This window comes from Lipotes vexillifer, unplaced genomic scaffold, assembly GCF_000442215.2.
Source record: "Lipotes vexillifer unplaced genomic scaffold, Lipotes_vexillifer_v1.1 scaffold31, whole genome shotgun sequence".
NCBI lineage: Eukaryota > Metazoa > Chordata > Mammalia > Artiodactyla > Lipotidae > Lipotes > Lipotes vexillifer.
This window is the reverse complement of record NW_006792454.1, coordinates 4,990,782-5,014,974: the sequence shown is the minus strand read 5'-3', so window position 1 is coordinate 5,014,974 and position 24,193 is coordinate 4,990,782. Positions and strand designations below refer to the sequence as shown.

General features: G+C 36.3%; 1 protein-coding gene across 1 annotated transcript in view; it reads right to left on the bottom strand.

The window, feature by feature from the left end:
* The window catches only part of CNTLN (centlein), a 314,787-nt gene that overhangs the window by 75,658 nt on the left and 214,936 nt on the right, over positions 1-24,193 (bottom strand). The window contains exons 16-18 of the mRNA XM_007465654.1: positions 21,198-21,372; positions 8,807-8,897; positions 8,502-8,725 (exon numbers count right to left, since the gene is read on the bottom strand). Of these exons, the coding sequence (XP_007465716.1) occupies positions 8,502-8,725; positions 8,807-8,897; positions 21,198-21,372 (490 nt within the window). The remainder of the gene's footprint in view (positions 1-8,501; positions 8,726-8,806; positions 8,898-21,197; positions 21,373-24,193) is intronic.

The following is a 24,193-nucleotide window of genomic DNA, read 5'->3' as shown; positions in this document are numbered from 1 at the left end:
CTTCCCTGGTGGCACAGTGGTTAAGAAAACACCTGCCAATGCAGGGGACATGGGTTCGATCCCTGGTCCGGGAAGATCCCACGTGCTGCACAGCAACTAAGCCTATGCACCACAACTACCAAGCCTGTGCTCTAGGGTCTGTGCACCACAACTATGAAAACCTGCGCACCTAGAGCCCGTGCTGCGCAGCAAGAGAAGCCACCAAAATGAGAAGACTGTGCACTGCAAAGAGTAGCCCCTGTTTGCTGCAACTAGACAAAGCCCGCATGCAGCAACGAAGACACAGCAAGGCCAAATATAATAATCAATAAATAAAATAAATACATTTATAGAAAACAAAATCTTCCAGCAGAGAGGGTGTGGAGAAAATGGAACCCTCTTGCACTGTTGGTGGGAATGTAAATTGATACAGCTACTATGGAGAACAGTATGGAGGTTCCTTAAAAAACTAAAAATAGAACTACCATATGACCCAGCAATCCCACTACTGGGCATATACCCTGAGGAAACCATAATGCAAAAAGAGTCATGTACCACAATGTTCACTGTAGCACTATTTACAGTAGCCAGGACATGGAAGCAACCTAAGTGTCCATCAACAGATGGACAGATAAAGAAGATGTGGCATATATATACAAAGTAATATTACTCAGCCATAAAAAGAAATTCAGTTATTTGTAGTGAGGTGGATGGATCTAGAGTCTGTCATACAGAGTGAAGTAAGTCAGATATAGAAAAACAAATATCATATGCTAACACATATATATGGAATCTAAAAAAAAAAAAAGGTTCTGAAGAACCTAGGGGCAGGACAGGAATAAAGACATAGAGACTGGACTTGAGGACACAGGGAGGGGGAAGGGTAAGCTGGGATGAAGTGAGAGAGTAGCACTGATACATATACACTACCAAATGTAAAACAGATAGCTAGTGGGAAGCAGCTGCATAGCACAGCGAGATCAACTTGGTACTTTGTGACCACCTAGAGGGGTGGGATAGGGAGAGTGGGAGGGAGACACAAGATATGGGGATATATGTATATGTATAGCTGATTCACTTTGTTATAAAGTAGAAATTAACACAACATTGTAAAGCAATTATACTCCAATAAAGATGTTAAGAAAAAAAAAAACATAAAAAAATCTTCCAGCAAATAGAAGTCCAGGACCAGATGGCTTCACAGGTGAATTCTATCAAACATTTAGAGAAGAGTTAACACCTATCCTCCACAAACTCTTCCAAAAAATTGCGGGGGGAGGAACAATCCCAAACTCGTTTTATGATGCCATCATCACCCTGATACCAAAACTAGACAAAGATACTACAAAAAAAGAAAATTATAGACCAATAATAATGATGAATATAGATGCAAAAATATTCAATAAAATACTAGCAAATAGAATCCGACAACACATGAAAAGGATCATACACCATGATCAAGTGGGATTATCCCAGGGATGCAAGGATTCTTCAATAAACATAAAACAATCAATGTGATACACCATATTAACAAATTAAAGAATAAAAACCATATGAACATCTCAATAGATGCAGAAAAAGTTTCTGACAAAATTCAACACCCAATTATGATAAAAACACTCCAGAAACTGGACACAGAGGGAACCTCCCTTGACATAATAAAAGGTATATATGACAAACCCACAGCAAATATCATTGTCAATGATAAAAAACTGAAAGCATTTCTTCTAAGATCAGGAACAAGACAAGGATGTCCACTCTTGCCACTATTTTTCAACATAATTTTGGAAGTTTTAGCCACTACAATCAGAGAAGAAAAAGAAATAAAAGGAATCCAAATCAAAAAAGAAGAAGTAAAATTGTCACTGTTTGCTGATGACATGATACTATACATAGAAAATCCCAAAGATGTGACCAGAAAACTACTAGAGCTAATCAATGAATTTGGTAAAGTAGCAGGATACAAAATTAACACACAGAAATTTCTTGCATTACACGATACACTAACACTATACACTAACAAAGAAAGATCAGAAAGAGAATTTAAGGAAACAATTCCATTTACCATCGCAAAAAAAAAAAAAAATACCTAGGAATAAACCTACCTAAGGAGGCAAAAGACCTGTACTCAGAACACTATAAAACACTGATGAAAGATATCAAAGATAACATAAAGAGATGGAAAGATATACCATGCTCCTGAATTGGAAGGATCAATACTGTGAAAATGACTACATTACCCAAAGCAATCTACAGGTTCAATGCAATCCCTATCAAGTTACCAATGGCAATTTTCACAGAACTAGAACTAGAAATTTTACAATTTGTATGGAACACAAAAGACCCTGAATAGCCCAAGCAATCTTGAGTAAGAAAAACGGAGCTGGAGGAATCCAGCTCCCTGACTTCAGACTACACTACAAAGCTACACTAATCAATACAGTATGGTACTGGCACAAAAACAGAAATATAGATCAATGGAACAGGATAGAAAGTCCAGAGGTAAACCCATAGGCATATGGTCACCTTTTCTTTGATAAAGGAGGCAGGAATATACACTGGAGAAAAGAGAGCCTCTTTAATAAGTGGTTCTGGAAAAATGGATACACAAATCTAAAAGAATGAAATTAAAACACACCCTAACACCATACACAAAAATAAACTCAAAATGGATTAAAGACCTAAATGTAAGGCCAGACACTATAAAACGCTTAGAGGAAAACATAGGCAGAACACTCTATGACATAAATCACAGCAAGATCCTTTTTGACCCACCTCCTGGAGAAATGGAAATGAAAACAAAAATAAACAAATGGGACCTAATGAAACTTCAAAGCTTTTGCACAGCAAAGGAAACCTTGAACAAGACGAAAAGACAACCCTCAGAATAGGAGAAAATATTTGTAAGCGAAGCAACTGACAAAGGATTCATCTCCAAAATATACAAGCAGTGGGCTTCCCTGGTGGCGCAGTGGTTGAGAGTCCGCCTGCCGATGCAAGGGACATGGGTTCGTGCCTGGGTCCGGGAAGATCCCACATGCTGCAGAGTGGCTGCGCCCGTGAGCCATGGCTGCTGAGCCTGCGTGTCTGGAGCCTGTGCTCCACAACGGGAGAGGCCACAACAGTGAGAGGCCCACGTACCACAAAAAAAAACAAAAAACAAACAAACAAACAAAAAATATATATATACACACACACAAGCAGCTCATGCAGCTCAAGAAAACAAACAACCCAATCCAAAAATGGGCAGAAGACCTAAACAGACATTTCTTCAAAGAAGATATACAGATTACCAATAAACACATGAAAGAATGCTCAACATCACTAATCATTAGAGAAATGCAAATCAAAACTACAATGAAGTATCACCTCACACTGGTCAGAATGGGCATCATCAAAAAATCTACAAACAATAAATGCTGGAGAGGGTGTGGAGAAAAGGGTACTCTCCTGCACTGTTGGTGGGAATTTAAATTGATACAGCCAGTATGGAGAACAGTATGGAGTTTCCTTAAAAGCTAAAAATAGAACTACCATATGACCCAGCAATCCCACTACTGGGCATATACACCGAGAAAACCATAATTCAAAAAGATACATGTACCACAATATTCACTGCAGCACTATTTACAGTAGGCAGTACGTGGAAGAAACCTAAATGTGCATCAATAGATGAATGAATAAAGAAGATGTGGCACATATATACAATGGAATATTACTCGGCCACAGAAAGGAATGAAATTGAGTTTTTGGTAATGAGGTGGATGGACCTAGAATCTGTCATACAGAGTGAAGTAAGTCAGAAAGAGAAAAACAAATATCACATGCTAACCCATATATATGGAATTGAAAAAAGCGGTACTGATGAACCTAGTGGCAGGGCAGGAATAAAGACACAGATGTAGAGAATGGACTTGAGGGCACAGGGTGGGAATGGGAAGCTGGGATGAAGTGAGAGAGTAGCACTGACATATATACACTATCAAATGTAAAATGGATGGCTAGTGGGAAGCTGTTGCATAGCACAAGGAGATCAACTTGATGCTTTGTGATGACCTAGAGGGGTGCGATAGGGAGGCTCAAGAAGGAGGGGATATGGGGATATATGTATACATATAGCTGATTCACTTTGTTGTATAGCAGAAACTAACACAACATTGTAAAGCATTTATAGTCCAATAAAGATATGAAAAAAAAAAAAAAAGAGTCTGCCTGCCAATGCAGGGGACATGGGTTTGAGCCCTGGTCCGGGAAGATCCCACATCTTGCAGAGCTACTAATTCTGCATGCCGCAACTACTGAGCCTGCACTCTAGAGCCCTTGAGCTACAACTACTGAGCCCACGATCCACAACTACTGAGCCTACGACCCACAACTACTGAAGCCTGCACACCTAGAGCCTGTGCTCCGCAACGAAAAGCCACCGTAATGAGAAGCCCGTGCACCACAATGAAGAGTAGCCCCTGCTAGCCACTAGAGAAAGTCTGCGTGCAGCAACGAAGACCCAACGCAGCCAAAAAGAAGAAAAAATTAAGATTCATTCATGTTATATTGTGTGTCAATATTTCACTAATTTTGGTGATTTAATAATATTCCTTGTATGAATATATCACAATCTGTTTATCCACTCACTAACAAACAGACATTTCAGTTGTTTCTACCTTTTGGCTATTATTAATAATGCTGCTATGAATAATACTGCCTTAACATTGACTGTCTTCTTATATGGTGTCTTAAGGTAAGATACAGGCAAGAGATTAGGCTTTCTCATTTCTTTTCTGAGCATGCACATAGCTCTATGAATGCATGTGTCCTCTAGATTCCCAAGAATATGTCAGAGCCTTTCAAAACTCTTATGGGCATCTCATTCCCCATTCAAGCTATTTGGTTAATATATTGTTTGATGAAAACTGGAATCCATCACCTCAGGCAACCTGAAGTTAAGACACTTGCCTGTACTGTAGCTGACAACCCCATCCACCAACCCCTCCCTGCCAAGAAGAGAGCTGTCCACACTGAATGAGATCAGAGTGCCTGGGGTCTTCCAGAGAACCACTGGATAGAGCAAATAATGACAATTAATTGGGAATGAGGCTTACAAGGAGCTCCAGTTCCATTCTGCTTCTTCTGGTAGCTGCCAGGATGCATGGGGAACATGCACTATTATTTTTCCAAGGCTATTGCTGAGCTGGGACAAATTAAAATGCCTGTTCCATCAAAGTTTCCTGTTCTTATCTAGACACATTTGTTTTTCTTGAATAAACACTCCTTAGATCCTTGCAAGTATGGTTAATTTCCAGAGTTTCACTGAAGAATTGTAAGTGATCCCTAATATGCACACAGAGTCTCTATAAAATGCTTTATAGTTTTCATGTAAAATACTTCTGCTTGATCTTCAATCTTTTTAAAGATAAGGAATTCATCTTTTCAGCTTAGAAAACCTGTAACTTCCTTGAACCATCTATTAATTCCCTTAGGAATATTACATTAACCCTTAGAAGACTTGGTTCTGTACCCAGTGTTATGAAAATGTTGATTCTCAACAATTTTTGCCCTTTTTTCCATTGTTTTTATGGAAGAGTAAATTTTCAAAGTCCTTACACTAATAGTGATATATGCTACAACATGGATGAACTTTGAAAACATTATGCTAAGTGAAAGAAGCCAGACACAAAAGGCCAGATATTGTCGATTCCATCTATATTAAATGTCTAGAATACGCAAATCCAAATAAACAGAATGTAGATTAGTGATTGCCTAGGGCTCAAAGAGATGGAGAAATGGAAGGATGATAAGAAAAGGGTTCAGAGTCTCTTTTTGACGTTATGAAAATGTTCTAAAATTGATTTTGGTGATGGTTGCACAACTTTGTCCATATTGTAACAACCACTGAATTAAATGATAGAATTGTCTGGTATGTGAATTATGTTTCATTAAAGTTACTGCCAAAAATAATAATAGTGGGTGATTTTACCCACTCTCAATAATTGACACTTCATTTACCTCACTCTCAGTAATTGACAGAACTGAACAGAAAACCAGCAACAACAGAAGAGTTGAACATTAGTATTAACCAAATACACATAAGAGATATATATAGAACACCCAACCCAACAACAGCAATATACAAATTCTTATCAAGTGCAAATGGAACATTCTCCAAGATCTACTATATGTAGGGTCACAAAACAAGGCTTAATACATTTATAAAAACCAGATCATAGAAAGTAACTTCCAGTGTAAGTGTGGAACATGGGTCAAGATTGGGTATAAGTCCACTCTTGGAATAAAGGCCAAACACAGTTCCTGTTAGTACAACTAGTATACCACTAATCTTTTATAAGTAAAACATTTCTAAGCATTGCTTGAATCAAAGCACTAGATATTGGAAGTAGGGAATTTATAATTTAAAATTATGTGTGATAGTGGTTTAAAAATTATTTTCTAGAATGATGAAAATATTACTTCTGTGTAAACAACAAATCATTCCTTATACACACAGATACCTTTAAGAATGGATACTTAAGCAGTCTCCCAAGGCAATAGAAATAAAAGCAAAAATAAACAATAATATTGGGAACTAATCAAACTTACAAGCTTTTGCACAGCAAAGGAAACCATAAACAAAACAAAAAGACAACCTACCAACTGGGAGAAAATATTTGCAAATGGTGCGACCAATAGAAGCTTCATTTCCAAAATATACAAACAGATCATACAATTCAATAACAACAACAGCAGAGAAAAATTCAATCAAAAAAGGGCAGGGCTTCCCTGGTGGCGCAGTGCTTGAGAGTCCGCCTGCCGATGCAGGAGACGCGGGTTCGTGCCCCGTTTCGGGAGGATCCCACATGCCGCGGAGCGGCTGGGCCCGTGAGCCATGGCCACTGGGCCTGCGCGTCTGGAGCCTGTGCTCCGCAAATGGGAGAGGCCACAGCAGTGAGAGGCCCGCATAACGCAAGAAAAAAAAAAAAAAAAAAAGGGCAGAAGACCAAAGTAGACATTTCTCCAAAGAAGACATACAGATGGCTCATAGGCACATGAAAAGATGCTCATCATTGTTAATTATTAAGAACTGTAAATCAAAACTGCAATGAGGTACCAACTCACATCAGTCAGAATGGCCATCATTAAAAATTTACAAATAACAAATGCTGGAGAGGGTGTAGAGAAAAGGGAATCCTCTTACACTGATGGTGGGAATGTACATTGTTGTAACCACTATGGAAAATAGTATAGAGGTTCCTCTAAAAACTAAAAATAGAGTTGCCATATGATCCAGCAATCCCACTCCTGAGGATATACCCAGTAAAAACTATAATTCAAAAAGATACATGCACCCCTATGTTCAGAGCAGCACTATTTACAATAGCCAAGACATGGAAACAACCTAAATGTCCATTGACAGATGAATGGATAAAGATGTGGTACACACACACACACACACACACACACACACACACACACACACAATGGAATATTACTCAGCCATTAAAAAGAATGAAATAATGCCATTTGCAGCAACACAGTTGGACCTAGTGATTTTCATACAAAGAGAAGTAAGTCAGAAAGAGAAGTCAAATACCATATGATATCACTTATATATGAAATCTAAAATACAACACAAATGAACATATCTATGAAACAGAAGAGACCCAGAGACACAGAGAACTTGTGGCTGCCAAGGGGGAGGAGGGGTGGGGAAAGGAAGGATTGGGAGTTTGGGATTAGTAGACGCAAACTATTATATACAGGATGGATAAACAAGGTCCTGCTGTATAGCACAGGGATTACATTCAATACCTTGTGATAAAACCATAACAGAAAGGCATATGAAAAAGAATATATATGTATAATTGAGTCACTTTGCTGTCAGCAGAAATTAACACAACATTGTAAATCGACTATACTTCAACAAAAAATTTTAAAAAGAATAGAGACTTAAGGAATAATCTGTTCCTTTTTATTTGCTTTAAGATTAAATTATGATAACCAGCAGTAAGGCATACTGTGTCTAAAAATTGTTACAGAAAACCCAGCTCACCTGAGTAAAACTATATATGTTATAGGAATACATTAATATAGATATTTATATTAAAATCTTCACATTTTATACTAGTATTTGCAAAGAAGAGCTGGGGCAATTACTAGTTAATAATGTGATTTATAATGATAAATGGAAAGTTTTAGACATGAGCAAATGGGCGAGCTAAATGAATTTATGGAGCCTGCTTTTAAAATCTAAGATATAACAGAATAAATATCACATAAAAATGTTAAGGTAAAGAAATAAACTAAGTGGAAAAGGAATTCGTGTAAAGTACAAAAGATTTGGAGTTCTCCTTAATAAGACCTTATTTAAGAAATCTAGATATTAAACATTTCATCAGTTAGCAGTGTCTGGGAAATTTTTAAACTCATAGACATGTCTAACACAAATATGAACCAAACAACACATGTAAAACAAAATATCCATTTTTATAATACAGTCTACTGTAATTTATTTGTAAAGTTCCCTTTACCTTTATTGTCTGTCTGCTTGTTTGAAACCGCTGATCAGACACTTGCTGCTGGTGAAGGAGCTTTTCATTGACTTCTTTATATTCTTTAATAGACAGTTCTGCTGCTTTTTTGGCATTCAAAAGTACACTGTTCTGTTGCTGCAAGGATACTATACGTTCTCGTAATAAAATAATACTGCTATTTGACTTCTGGGCCGTTATATTTTTCCAGTTTTGTCTGTTAACTATATAAAAAGAATGTTAATAATTTTTTTTAAAATCTCATTAAATTAAAAAGACATTGTTAATTTCATATGTATTCTTACCTCTGGTAGGACCTGTCATATGTGAACTCTTTTGAATATTACTATTCTTCTTTTGAAAAGTTGGTTTTTTGGCATTCTTGTGAAAATAATTCTAAATTTGAAAGTTTCATAAAAATTAGATTATTACTCAATAACAATTTCAAGTGAGCCAACATAGTATACAATATTTCTTTACTTAAAAACATATTTGTGCAGAATTAAAAAATAAGTCTGGACAATAAAATTCTATAATTGATGCCAAGAACTCATAAATGAACATAATACGTGCACTAACGTTGACCTAGCAGGTAGAAGATAAAAATACAAAAATGAACCCAAAAGTAGTAGAAATTTAACCTATGAACAGTTTACAAAGCTAGGAGCAAAAATAGTAAAAGTGACAAAAATAAAATAACTATATTCAATAACGTATTCTCTGGGAATCTAGTTCCTTTTCTCAAATACTGTTCTCCATTGTAGAATGACAAATCCCTTCTTACAAATGAAGCTAAAATAGTGTTGATGATAATAAAGTAACTTTCCTTGAATCTGTATCTTTTCCTCATGACATTCCAACACACTGAGACTAAATAAAATGAAGCCATGTTGACTTTTGTTCCAAACTGTTTCACCGATCTATAAAAGCTTTCCCAAAACAAAAACTTAAATAGGAATATGTTTCAAAATATTATAAATCCTAATAATAAAATATGTTGTTTTGTTTAAGAATTTATTGCCCGGGAAACAGGAAAAGTATCAACCTAGAAAACTATTTCTTTAAAAGAAGGAATCTTTTTCAAACAACCCAATTCAGGAACATATAAATAATTATAATAAAAATGGAAGGAAAAAATAAATTTGACCAAATGTTACTTTGACAATGAGCCATATATTTTATATCAACAGATATATAAACTATACTATATTACACATAAGGCATGGCCCTAAAGTAATAGAACTGATTTATTAACACAAATACCAGAAACTTCTAAGATAGGGTTTTCCTTTAAACGAATTACTTGCCTTTAAACGAACTATGTTTCATTAAATATCTCATTTGAACTTGTCTTCAGAACCAGTATATAAGATATATTTTTTAATGTTTCATTCCCTTATTAAGATTCAGTTAATATTATGCGCTGGTCATGTATCTACCACTATAAAAAGATCCAAAATAGAACTATCAAATTACCAATATTAGTTACCAGACTTGATATCAAATTAACTGAACCTAAAATAAAAAAGAGGCTTCCATTTCCAGTATTATTATTGATCAGAAATCCAGAAATATTCTTATACTTTTGAAGGAAGCACACTTAAAGCATGTTTTAAACATGACAAAGTGTTAAGGGAAATTCTGAGGCCAAAAATAAAGTAAAGCAAGAATTCAGAGGGATTTCCCTGGCGGTCCAGTGGTTATGATTCCAGGCTTTCACTGCTGGGGGCCCAGGTTCAATCTCAGGGAACTAAGATCCCACAAGCCATGTGGTGCAGCGAAAAAAAAAAAAAGAATCCAGAGAGACAAGTGACAAGCAAAGTGGCTAGCAAAATATAGGACAACTCATAATCCCTTGTGACCGTGAAATTCAATTTAAATACCAAAGCAGAATATAGGAGGAAAGGAAAGAAAGCCTAGGCCCCAGCTCCAGATGAGAAATTTGAAGTCACAAAGCTAGGGCACTGTATATAGCAATAGCCTGTACCTTTTTTATTGCTGAGTAGTATTCTATGGTATCGATGTATCATAGTTTGATTAACCATTCAGCTATTAAAGAAAATTTTGGTCGTTGCAGTCTTTAGCTATTAAAAATAAAGCTGTTATGACCATTCATGTATGAGTTTTTTAGGTAAACATAAATTTTCATTTCTATAAGTGTCCAAGAGTGAGACAGCTGGGTTGTATGGTAAGCATATGATTAATATATTTTTTTTAAAGAAACTGCCTACTGTTTCCCAGAGTGCTATACCACTTTATATTCACACAAGCACTGCATAAGAGATCCAGTTTCTCTGCATCCTTGTTAGCACTTGGTATTGTCGCTATTTTTTATTTTAGGTGTTCTAACAGATGTGTCATCAGGGTCTTAATCTGCATTTCCCTAATGGTTAATGATGCTGAATGTCTTTATGAGTGCGTATTTGCCATACATTTATTCTTTTCAGTGAAATGTCTGTTCATGTCTTTTGCCTGTTTTCTCCTTGGATTGTTTGATTTTCTACTGTTGAGCTTTAACAAAATCCTTATATATTCAAGATATCAGTCCTTTGTCAAATATATGATTTATAAATACTTCCTCCCAGTCTGTAGTATGTCTTTTTAATACTCTTAATAGGGTCTTTCACAAAGCAAAAGTTCTTAATTTTTGATGAAGTCAAAATTTGATGTTTTCTTTTAGGGATCTTGTTTTTTTTTTTTTTTTTTTCCCATATGTGGGCCTCTCACTGTCATGGCTCTCCTGTTGCCGGACGCGCAAGCTCAGCGGCCATGGCCCACGGGCCCAGCCGCTCCGCGGCACGTGGGATCCCCCCAGACCGGGGCACGGACCCGCGCCCCCTGCATCGGCAGGCGGACTCCCAACCACTGCGCCACCAGGGAGGCCCTAGGGATCATGCTTTTGATAACATGTCTAAAAACTCTTCAGCAAGTCTTAACTCCCAGAGATTTTCTCTTATGTTTCCTTCTGAGAGTTTTACAATTTGTTTTAAACTTATATCTGTGATCTATTTCAAGTTAATTTTTGCATAAGGTGTGAGGTTTAGGTATAGGTTTATTTTTTTTTTGCCTAGGGATCTCCAAATGTTCCAGCACTATTTGTTGAAAAGACTATCCTTCCTCTATTGAACTGCTTTTGCACACTTTTCAAAGATCAGTTGTTTTTCATACTTGTGGAGCCACTTCTAAGTTCTATATTCCATTATTTAAGTATTAAAATTTTCTTCCCCTCTTGGTGGGTGTTTGGTGTCACCAGTCTTGACATCAAATTGAGTGGTGGGGAAAGATGACATCCTCTGTGGGGAAGACACAAAATAGTTATCTTATTTTTTGGTTAATTTCCCATTTGGTTCTTTTTTATATATTCTATTTCATTGATGAGAATTTCTATTTCATTCTTGAGATGTTCTATTTTTTCATTTGTTTCAAACCTGTTTGTAAATGCTTGTTGAAGCATTTTTAATGACAGCTACTTTAAAGTGCTGTCATATAATCTGATTGTCTATGTCATCTTGCTGTTACCTTCTGTTGTTTCCTTTTTTTCATCAAGTTGAGGTGTTCCTGGTTGCTAGGTATAATGAGTGATTTTCAGTTATACCCTGGACATTTTGGGTATTATGTTTCAAGACTCCATATCTTATTTAAATCTTTTGTTTTAGCAGGCTTCCTCTGATGCCACACTCATGGGGCAAGGAGGACCACCTCATTACTGACAGTTGGGGATAGAAGTCCAGTCTCTGCTGACACCCTGGTTGGGGAGGGGCACCTCATTACTCTTGGGGGGGGTGAAAGTTCAGGCTCCCCACAGACCTCTGCTAATACCACCCTGGTTGGGAAATGGAGCAGGACTTTGTTACTGCTCCTAACTTGGCCTCTCTTGACACAGTGCAGAGGGTGTGGAAGGCTTTATTGATATGCGAGGTTATGAAAGTCCGAATTTCTGCACTTCACCTCTGAAATCTAGAGGAACCCTGCTAGGAAACGAAAGGGGCATCTCTTTATTGCTGGATAGAGGTAGATGTCCAGCTCCCAATGTGGTCTCTAATGACATAAATGGAGGGAGTCATTACCATTGGCCCCTCACTGGGCCCTGTTAGAAGGAGGAGGGATGCCTTCTTATAGCCAGGTGAGAGTGAAAGTGTAGGTTCCCCACTAGGTATCTACTGGTGGGGGTAGCAGTAGGGTTGTAAATTTTTCTGTGGTGTTTGGCTAGAGTAGTACAGTTATTGTGTAAAAGTTTTCTGCCTTACTGGGCTGTCCATTTCCTAGACCTTTGACTAGAGAGAACAGGGTTTTACAGGGGGCTTTTATCATCTAACCAATTGACCTTTCCAAGTTGCAGGTTTCTTCAGCACCCAGGCCAGGATACGTCAGGTAAAATGAAAACCCAGAGAACTCACCAACCATGTTCTTCTTTCAGTGCTGAGATCCCTATCCGGTATGTCTCCTCTCCACCTTTCAGAGTCTTCTCATAGTTTTATTATTAGATTTATATTTATACAGTCCCTATCAAAATCCCAAAGGATTGTTTGTGAGAAGCTGATTCTAAAGAGCCAAGGACCAAGAATACTGAAGAGACTCTTGAAAGAAAACAAGGTGGGAGACTTGCTCTATTATAAATCAAGAGTACTATACAATAACTGTAATGAGACAGTATGGTATAGATAAATATACTGATGGAACAGAAGAAAAAGCCTAGAGACATACCTGCATGTATATGCACGTGTGATTTACAGCGAAGTTGGTGCTGTTGAACACAGTGGGGCAAAGTGTAAAACTTAATCCCTATCATTCATCACATGCAAAAATCAATGCCAGACAGACATAAAAATCAACACAGTAAATCAGATAAAACAGAAAAAGATAACAAGTAAGGTACTATAAAAAATATCTAAGTTGAAGTAGGTAAAAACTAATTACAGAGAACATAAAAAGTGTTATTCATACAGGAAAAAAATTGTTAAATTTGACCACAATAGAATTATGATGTTCTATTCCCAAAAAGATTCCAATAAAAAGGGTGAAAAGGCATAGCATGGAGTAGGGCAAGATATCTACAGTGTATATAATCAACATAAGGCTCATATGTAGCATAGGTAAGAACTCCTACAGATGAATAAGAAAAAAGACAACACATTTGTAAATGGCACAGAGTTGAGGAAGCAATTCACTGAAGAATTCCAAATGGTCAATAATTATAAGAAAGTATTATTCAACACTTTATTAGTAATCACACCATGTAAACTAAACCCACAATGATATACCTCAACATACAAACAAAAGTGGCTGAGATAAGAAGGACTAACATAACAAATGTTGATGAGAAGCAGTAAAAATGTTTACAGCCTGTTGGTGGGCAAAACACTTTGGAAAATAGCAGTATCACCGAAAATCACAGAAACACATAGTCGATGGTGCAGTAATTCTACCCCCTAGGGATTTCATTACAGACACGTCCATACCAGTACAGTGGAAGACATTTACAAGAATATTCATTGCAACATTATTTGCAAGAAATCCAAAATGAAGCAACCCCAAATTCAGCCATAGAATGGATAAATAAATTGTGATATATTCGGACAATGAAATACTATATACAACAAAAAAAATGAATGAACTCCACATAACACTGAATAAAATAAGGCCAGAAACAAAAGAAGACATACCTTATAGATTCCATAAAGTTCAAAAACAGGCAAAATTAACCATAATATTGGAAGAAATAAAATTACAAAGAAAAGAAGGGAAGTGATTAAAGGTAAGATAATGGTTACCTTTGGAGTGAGGAAGTTCTACTATTTGCCAAACCCAACTGGTACAACTTGATCAACTGTTACTTTCTGACCGCCAACAATGTACACAGATCTACTCAAAGTAGTTTACACTAACACTCTCTTGTTTTATGAATAGAATTATGAGTACCTTTTATTTATAAACTCATTAAGCTGCACAAATCGACTGTAACTAAACAAAATTCCCAATAATATAATGTATAACAAAATAGTTTTCCCTAAAATCTATTTATCAACCAAGCACTCAACCAGCAGGTACTTAGAATATAATTCTTCATCTGAACTTTATTATGGTAGTAACTAAAATAAACTTTTGTCATCCTGGAACTTTTTCCTCTAAAGTTCTGGCCAGATCTCAAATAATAAACACTTTGGTTTAGGTTGTTAAAGAACCTTATATGTTACTTCAATGGTAATCTTTTTTTTTTTTTTAAACAAAATAAAATTACCTTTTTTCATTTTTTCACTGATGTATGTTGAGTAGATAAAACTTTTGATGACATAATGTATCAATGATAAGAATTATTGAATAAGTTGTTTTGGAACATCAATATTTAAAGATTTAAAATATATTCGGGATGGGGGGGTGCTTCAAGATGGTGGAGGAGTAAGACGTGGAGGAGATCACCTTCCTCACCACAAATACATCAGAAACACATCTACATGTGGAACAACTCCTACAGAACACCTACTGAAAAATGGCAGAAGACCTCAGGCTTCCGAAAAGGCAAGGAACTCCCCACATACCTGGCCGTGTGACAGACAGGGTGTTGGTGCTCTGGCCGGGTGTCAGGCCTGAGCCTCTGATGTGGGAGTCCAGAGTTCAGGACACTGGTCCACCGAGACGCCCTGGCCCTGTGTAATATCAATCGGTGAGACCTCTCCCGGAGATCTCCAACTCAACGCTAAGACCCACCTACTCTCAACGACCAGCAAGCTCCAGTGCTGGACACCCCATGCCAAACAACTAGCAAGACAGGAAAACACCCCACCCATTTGCAGAGAGGATGCCTAGAATCATACTATGTTCAAAGACACCTCAAAACACACCACCAGACCTGGACCTTCCCACCACAAAGACAAGATTCAGCCTCATCCACCAGATACAGGCACTAGTCCCCTCCACCAGGAAGCCTACACAACCCACTGAACCAACTTTAGCCACCGGGGACAGACACCAAAAACAATGGGAACTACGAACCTGCAGCCTGCAAAAAGGAGACCCCAAACGCAGTAAGATAAGCAAAATGAGAAGACAGAAAAACACACACAAGATGAAGGAGCAAGATAAAAACCCACCAGACCTAACAAATGAAGAGGAAATAGGCACTCTACCAGAAAAAGAATTCAGAATAATGATAGCAAAGATGATCCAAAATTTTGGAAATAGAATAGAGAAAATGCAAGAAACATTTAACAAGGACCTAGAAGAACTGAAGAGGAAACAAGCAACAATGAACAACACAATAAATGAAATTTAAAATACTCCAGAAGGGATCAGGCAGAAGAACGGATAAGTGACCTGGAAGATAAAATAGTGGAAATAACTACTGCAGAGCAGAATAAAGAAAAAAGAATGAAAAGAACTGAGGACAGTTTCAGAGACCTCTAGGACAACATTAAACGCACCAACATTCGAATTATAGGGGTCCTAGAAGAAGAAGAGAAAAAGAAAGGGACTGAGAAAATATTTGAAGAGATTATAGTTGAAAACTTCCCGAATATGGGAAAGGAAATAGTTAATCAAGTCCAGGAAGCACAGAGAATCCCATACAGGATAAATCCAAACAGAAACACACCAAGACACATATTAATCAAACTATCAAAAATTAAATACAAAAAAACCCATTAAAAGCAGCAAGGTAAAAACAACAAATAACACAGAAGGGAATCCCCATAAGGTTAACAGCAGATTTTTCAGCAGAAACTGCAAGCCAGAAGGGAGTGGCAGGACATATTTAAAGTGATGAAGGAGAAAAACCTACAACCAAGATTACTCTACACAGCATGGATCTCATTCAGATTTGATGGAGAAATTAAAACCTTTACAGAAAAGCAAAAGCTGAGAGAGTTCAGCACCACCAAACCAGATTTACAACAAATGCTAAATGAACTTCTCTAGGCAAGAAACACAAGAGAAGGAAAAGACCTACAATAATAAACACAAAACAATTAAGAAAATGGGAATAGGAACATACATATCGATAATTACCTTAAATGTAAATGGATTAAATGCTTCCACCAAAAGACACAGACTGGCCTAATGTATACAAAAAAAAGACCCATATATATGCTTTCTACAAGAGACCTACTTCAGACCTAGGGACACATACAGACTGAAAGTGAGGGGATGGAAAAAGATATTCCATGCAAATGGAAATCAAAAGAAAGCCGGAGTAGCAATTCTCATATCAGACAAAATAGACTTTAAAATTAAGACTATTATAAGAGGTAAAGAAGGACACTACATAATGATCAAGGGATCGATCCAAGAAGAAGACATAACAATTGTAAATATTAATGCACCCAACATAGGAGCACCTCAATACATAAGGCAAAAACTAACAGCGATAAAAGGGGAAATCGACAATAACACATTCATAGTATGGGACTTTAACACCCCACTTTCACCAATGGACAGATCATCCAAAATGAAAATAAATAAGGAAACACAAGTTTTAAATGATACATTAAACAAGATGGACTTAATTGATATTTATAGGACATTCCATCCAAAAACAACAGAATACACATTTTTCTCAAGTGCTCATGGAACATTCTCCAGGATAGATCATATCTTGGGTAACAAATCAAGCCTTGGTAAATTTAAGAAAATTGAAATTGTATCAAGTATCTTTTCTGACCACAACGCTATGAGACTAGATATCAATTACAGGAAAAGATCTGTAAAAATTACAAACACATGGAGGCTAACAATACACTACTTAATAACGAAGTGATCACTGAAGAAATCAAAGAGGAAATCAAACAATACCTAGAAACAAATGACAAAGGAGACACGACGACCCAAAACCTATGGGATGCAGCAAAAGCAGTTTTAAAAGGGAAGTTTATAGCAATACAGTCCTACCTTAAGAAACAGGAAACATCTGAAATAAACAACCTAAGCTTGCACCTAAAGCAATTAGAGAAAGAAGGACAAAAAAACCCAAAGTTAGCAGAAGGAAAAAAATCATAAAGATCAGATCAGAAATAAATGAAAAAGAAATGAAGGAAACGATAGCAAAGATCAATAAAACTAAAGTTGGTTCTTTGAGAAGATAAGCAAAATTGATAAACCATTAGCCAGACTCATCAAGAAAAAAAGGGAGAAGACTCAAATCAATAGAATTACAAATGAAAAAGGAGAAGTTACAGCTGACACTGCAGTAATACAAAGGATCATGAGAGATTACTACAAGCAACTCTATGCCAATAAAATGGACAACCACAAAAAACATGGACAAATTCTTAGAAAAGCACAAACTTCCGAGGCTGAACCAGGAAGAAATAGAAAATATGAACAGACCAAACACAAACACTGAAATTGAAACTGTGATTAAAAATCTTCCGTCCAACAAAGCCCAGGACCAGATGGCTTCACAGGTGAATTTTATCAAACTTTTAGAGAAGAGGTAACACCTATCCTTCTCAAACTCTTCCAAAATATAGCAGAGGGAGGAACACTCCCAAACTCATTCTACAAGGCCATAATCACCCTGAAACCAAAACCAGACAAAGATGTCAGAAAGAAAGAAAACTACAGGCCAATATCACTGATGAAGATAGATGCAAAAATCCTCAACAAAATACTAGCAAAGAAGATCCAACAGCACATTAAAAGGATCATACACCATGATCAAGTGGGGTTTCTTCCAGGAATGCAAGGATTCTTCAATATACACAAATCAATCAACGTGATACACCATATTAACAAATTGACGGAGAAAAACCATATGACCATCTCAATAGATGCAGAGAAAGCTTTCGACAAAAGTCAACACCCATTTATGATAAAAACCCTACAGAAAGAAGGCACAGAGGGAACTTTCCTCAACATAATAAAGGCCATATATGAAAAACCCACAGCAAACATCCTTCTCAATGGTGAAAAACTGAAACCATTTCCTCTACAATCAGGACCAAGACAAGGTTTCCCCCTCTTTCCACTATTATTCAACGTAGTTTTGGAACTTTGAGCCACAGCAACCAGAGAAGAAAAAGAAATAAAAGGAATCCAAATCGGAAAAGAAGAAGTAAAACTGTCACTGTTTGCTGATGACATGACACTATACGTAGAAAATTCTATAGATGCCACCAGAAAACTACAAGAGCTAATCAATGAATTTTGGAAAGTAGCAGGATACAAAATTAATGCACAGAAATCTTTTGCATTCCTATACACTAATGATGAAAAATCTGAAAGTGAAATCAAGAACACACTCCCATTTACCACTGCAACAAAAAGAATAAAATATCTAGGAATAAACCTACTTAAGGAGACAAAAGACCTGTATGCAGAAAATTATAAGACACTGATGAAAGAAATTAAAAATGATACAAATAGATGGAGAGATATACCATGTTCTTGGATTGGAAGAATCAACATTGTGAAATGACTCTACTACCCAAAGCAATCTACAGATTCAATGCAATCCCTATGAAACTACCACTGGCATTTTTCACAGAACTAGAACAAAAAATTTCACAATTTGTATGGAAACACAAAAGATCCCAAATAGCCAAAGCAATCCTGAGAACGAAAAATGGAGCTGGAGGAATCAGGCTCCCTGACTTCAGACTATACTGCAAAGTTACAGTAATCAAGACAGTACGGTACTGGCATAAAAACAGAAATATAGATCAATGGAAGAGGATAGAAAGCCTAGAGATAAACCCATGCACATATGGTCACCTTATGTTTAATAAAGGAGGCTAGAATATACAATGGAGAAAAGACAGCCTCTTCAATAAGTGGTGCTGGAAAAATGGATACACAAATCTAAAAGAATGAAATTAAAACACACCGTAACACCATACACAAAAATAAACGGAAAATGGATTAAAGAAATAAATGTAAAGCCAGACACTACAAAACTCTTAGAGGAAAACACAGGCAGAACACTATATGACATAAATCACAGCAAGATTCTTTTTGACCCACCTCCTAGAGAAATGGAAATGAAAACAAAAATAAACAAATGGGACCTAATGAAGCTTAAAAGCTTTTGCACAGCAAAGGAAACCTTGAACAAGACGAAAAGACAACCCTCAGAATGGGACAAAATATTTGCAAACGAAGCAACTAACAAAGAATTCATCTCCAAAATATACAAGCAGCTCATGCAGCTCAATATCAAGAAAACAAACAACCCCATCCAAAAATGGGCAGAAGACCTAAACAGACTTTTCTCCAAAGAATATATACAGATCGCCAACAAACACATAAAAGGATGGTCAACATCACTAATCATTAGAGAAATGCAAATTCAAACTACAAAGAGGTATCACCTCACACCGGTCAGAATGGCCATCATCAAAAAATCTGCAAACAATAAATGCTGGAGAGGCTGTGGAGAAAAGGGAACCCTTCTGCACTGTTGCTCGGAATGTAAATTGATAAAGCCACTATGGAGAAACAGTATTGGAGGTTCCTTAAAAAACTACAAATAGAACTACCATACAACCCAGCAATCCCACTACTGGGCATATACCCTGAGAAAACCATAATTCAAAAAGAGACATGTACCTCCATGTTCCATACAGCACTATTTACAGTAGCCAGGACATGGAAGCAACCTAAGTGTCCATCGACAGATGAATGGATAAAGAAGATGTGGCATATATATATACAGTGGAATATTACTCAGCCAAAGAAAGAAATGAAATTGAGTTATTTGTAATGAGGTGGATGGACCCAGCGTCTGTCATACAGAGTGAAGTTAAGTCAGAAAGAGAAAATCAAATACCGTATGGTAACACATATATATGGAGTCTCAAAAAAATAAAAAAAGGTTCTGATGAACATAGGGGTAGGACTGGAATAAAGACACAGACGTAGAGAATGGACTTGAGCACATGGGGAGGGGAAACTGTAAGATGGGATGAAGTGAGAGAGTTGCATTGACATATATACACTACCATATGTAAAACAGATAGCTAGTGGGAAGCAGTTGCATAGCACAGGGAGATCAGCTCAGTGCTTTGTGACCACCTAGAGGTGTGGGATAGGGAGTGTGGGAGGGAGACGCAAGAGGGATAGGATATGGGAATATATGTGTACGTATAGCTGATTAACTTCATTATACAGCAAAAACTAACACATTGTAAAGCAATTATGCACCAATTAATATCTTAAAAAAGACATAAGCAGAATAAGCATCTCAATTGCAAACATGTAAATAAAATTTTAGAAAAAATAAAAAAAATAAAATATATTGGGAAATAAAATACATTAGGTTGAAATTAGAAAAAAATCTGAAAAGCAAAATAAAGAAAATACACTGGGGAATAAAATACATTAGGTAGAAATAAGAAATTTAGTCAGACTGAATAATTTATTATCATGAAGGTTAATATAAAAACAGAAATTTCTTCTTTTCATATATTTTATATACCTGGAAACAGCAATGAGCTTATTATCACATTTATTTTTTTTTGCCTGAAATATAAATACCTTAAGATTTATATTCAGGAAAATTATATCTATTTCCATGTTCATCTATGCAAAAGATTATACTAAATTAGTACTTGAAAATTATTTAAAAAGTATTTTCACTGTATATTCCAAAGAAAACAATTTTTTAAGGATTTAAATTAAATCACTGGCAACAAAAATTGATTTAAGTTATGAAGCATGAGATAACATTAAAAACATAGCTTATAATTAAGCAAAATTGTGATATACCTTTGGAGTCTTTCCATCTACATTTGGATATATGTGTACTATTTCTTTTCCTTGCATTTGGCTGTCTTCTGTTTGGCTTTCTTTCTGGTCTCCTCTATCCTCTGAAGGACTTATTTTCTGGGATGTTTCTACAATAATTGTTCCCAAATTTTGTAAGGTCTGTGTTTCAGACTCACTGATTTTGGAAAAAAAGGGGGGATACAAAGCCCAAGAAGAAAAGTTGTTAAACGTACCTCTTTAAGTTCAAGACCAAATAATATTACAGCACAGGTTATATAGATAGCTACAAGTTTAATTTGGGCATTTACTGGTTCTCATTGTTAAGAGAGAAAATTACTCTAAATATGTTGAGAGAAAATTTGCTTAAATATATTTTACAAAATTATAAAATCTCATCAAGAAGTTAGATTATCTAATATCACATGTTTGCTAGCATCACTTCTATAGTATTTCTCCAAGTGTTAACTCAGGAAGCACATGTTTTAATGCTTGCAGGGTTGGAACACTCACTACTTTCTGACCCAGGGCAGAAAGCTTTAATATTTCTAAAAGAAAGTTTTCTCCTAGTCTGGAACAAAATCTGAATCTCTGAGTCTTTCATGCATTGATCTAGTTCCATCTCTTATGGGTATTCATTATTCAATATAATACTTGTTAAGCACCAACTATGTACCAGGCACTTTTCTGGGCACAAGGGTAAAGTAGTGAGTGAAAAAAAAAAACAGATGAAACTCCTTGCCCTCAGGTAGCTTTCAGCCCAGTGGGGTGGGGAGACAGGTGACAAAAAGGGTTTATATTTATATTTATATATAAAACACATAGTATGTTAATAGTTTGTGTTAAAGAAAAAAATAAAAGGAAGAAGATTAGAACTGCTGGTGTTGATGCTGAGCAGAAATTTAAGTTCAATCCCTTTTCCACATGGATGATCTAACTATTTGGATATAGTTATATGATGCTTGCAACATCTCTAAGGAAAACATCCCTAGCTTGTTCAAGTACTCCTAACATGAATGCTTTTGAGATGCTTTCCCACCCTGGTCCCTCTTGAAAAGTACACCAGCTTATTTGATGGAGCATTATGTCCAGAATTCAATTTCATACTTCAAGTGTACAATGAGAAGTACTTAGTAGAACTCCTGATAGATGTAGACTAAATTTGTATAAGCTTTTCCAGCATGCATATTGTACTGAGACTCTTACAGGATTTAACAAAATATATTTTTACATTCACTATTACAAAGTCCCATATTTTCCCCATTGCACAGTTGAACAATTGACATTTTATAGCCAAGTAAATGACTCTGTAGTCTTTTGGATAACTATATCTTCCCAGTCTATTGAGATCTTTGGGGATTTTGATTCTATCTTAAGTATTTTCCAGCCCTTTCAGTGTCACGTTATCCACAGATTTGATAAACATGTTTTGCTGAAATTCTGTTTTTCTTCTTCTAGGTATTAACAACTCCTCCTGATTATTACCTATCACTGAATGGGCATTGATAAAGATAATTCATATATCGGGATCCACAAAATGCAGGCTGCCCCAACGGCCCGGCCCATGTCAGAAACCGGAACCTAAGTCAGCTGCACTAACGGGAAATGCATCACTGTCAAGGAAAGCTAACGTGTACCAATCACAATCCTCCAATTCAGCTTTAGTTAGTTTGTGAACTTTAGCTAGCTACCTTACCCTAGAAAATAGGACCCGCTTGCTTTACAAGAAAATCCCTGACCTCCTAGCCAATCATGCCCTGTTTCTACTTTGCCTCTTATAACGCTCTATAAAACTCCCTCCTGCCCCAAATCCCTTGAAAGAGTGCTCCACAGCTTGTTAGGCACTGGACTCCCCTTATCCATGCATGTTTTCCCATGAATAGAGGTCTTCATGCTCATTACTAAATCATATTATTTTTGTTCTTTGACATCATGCTCTTGTAATACTATTCAACTATGGGAAATAAATATTCATAAGGTAATAATTAAATAATATTCTATATACAAATAAATAAAGGGCCAAGTTCTATTTTCCTCAGTATCCAAGTAAATTTCTTATATTTCAGACTATGAAAAGTTAAAAGAAATAGAATGTCCTGAAGTACTGAAGCTCCACTGTGGGATTTCTAATGCTTGAGAATTCTTTGCAGCTGCGTGATTCCTGAGACCATTATGTCAGGCAGGAAATGTAACAATTAATCCTCACAGTGTAAAACTGAGTTTCCCTGCTAATAACTTAAATGACAATCCTATGTTTTAAGAGATATTGTGTGATACATCCCCCAAAATACATGACCTGCACATGCACCAAGAAGATGAAATTGAACTAAGTGTATTCCTTAACTTTCACATATTTATTCAGACATACATACACCAGTAAATATGTACCACTATATTATGAAGAGGGTGGTAGTACCAACTGGCTGAGATACAATTAGTAGATGAAACCAGAATTTCCTGGAAGACAAAGATAAATGCTTAGTGGGTTTTAAGCTAAGTAGGATTTTATCTCTAACTGCTTTTGAGAACAGGGAAGAAAACCTTAGAAGAGGTAACAAAGAAACAGGATCGCAGATTTGGTCTTTCTTCCTTACTTTCGTAAATTTGTTTTTGAATTTTTCACCTGTCTAAAGACCAGAGGCATGACCACTGATGGTTTAAAACAGTGGTTCGCAAACTTTTCTGCATATTGGAATCAGCTGGAGAGCCTCAAAACATTCTGAAGCTTGTATCTCACTCCAGAAGTTATGATTTAATTGTTCTGGGATGTGGCCTGAGCTTTGGAATTTTTATAAGATCCCCAGGTGATTCTAACATGCAAACAAGTTTGAGAATTGCATTTTAAAATATTTCAGATCTATGTCTAAGAAAACTATTCAGAAACATCCCAAATCTAAAACAGATCATGACTGCATATTTAAAAAAAAAAAAAAAAACTTGGGAAAATAAAAGGAAATATGCGCCATCATAAACCAAGACAGAATTATGGAAAATTGTTC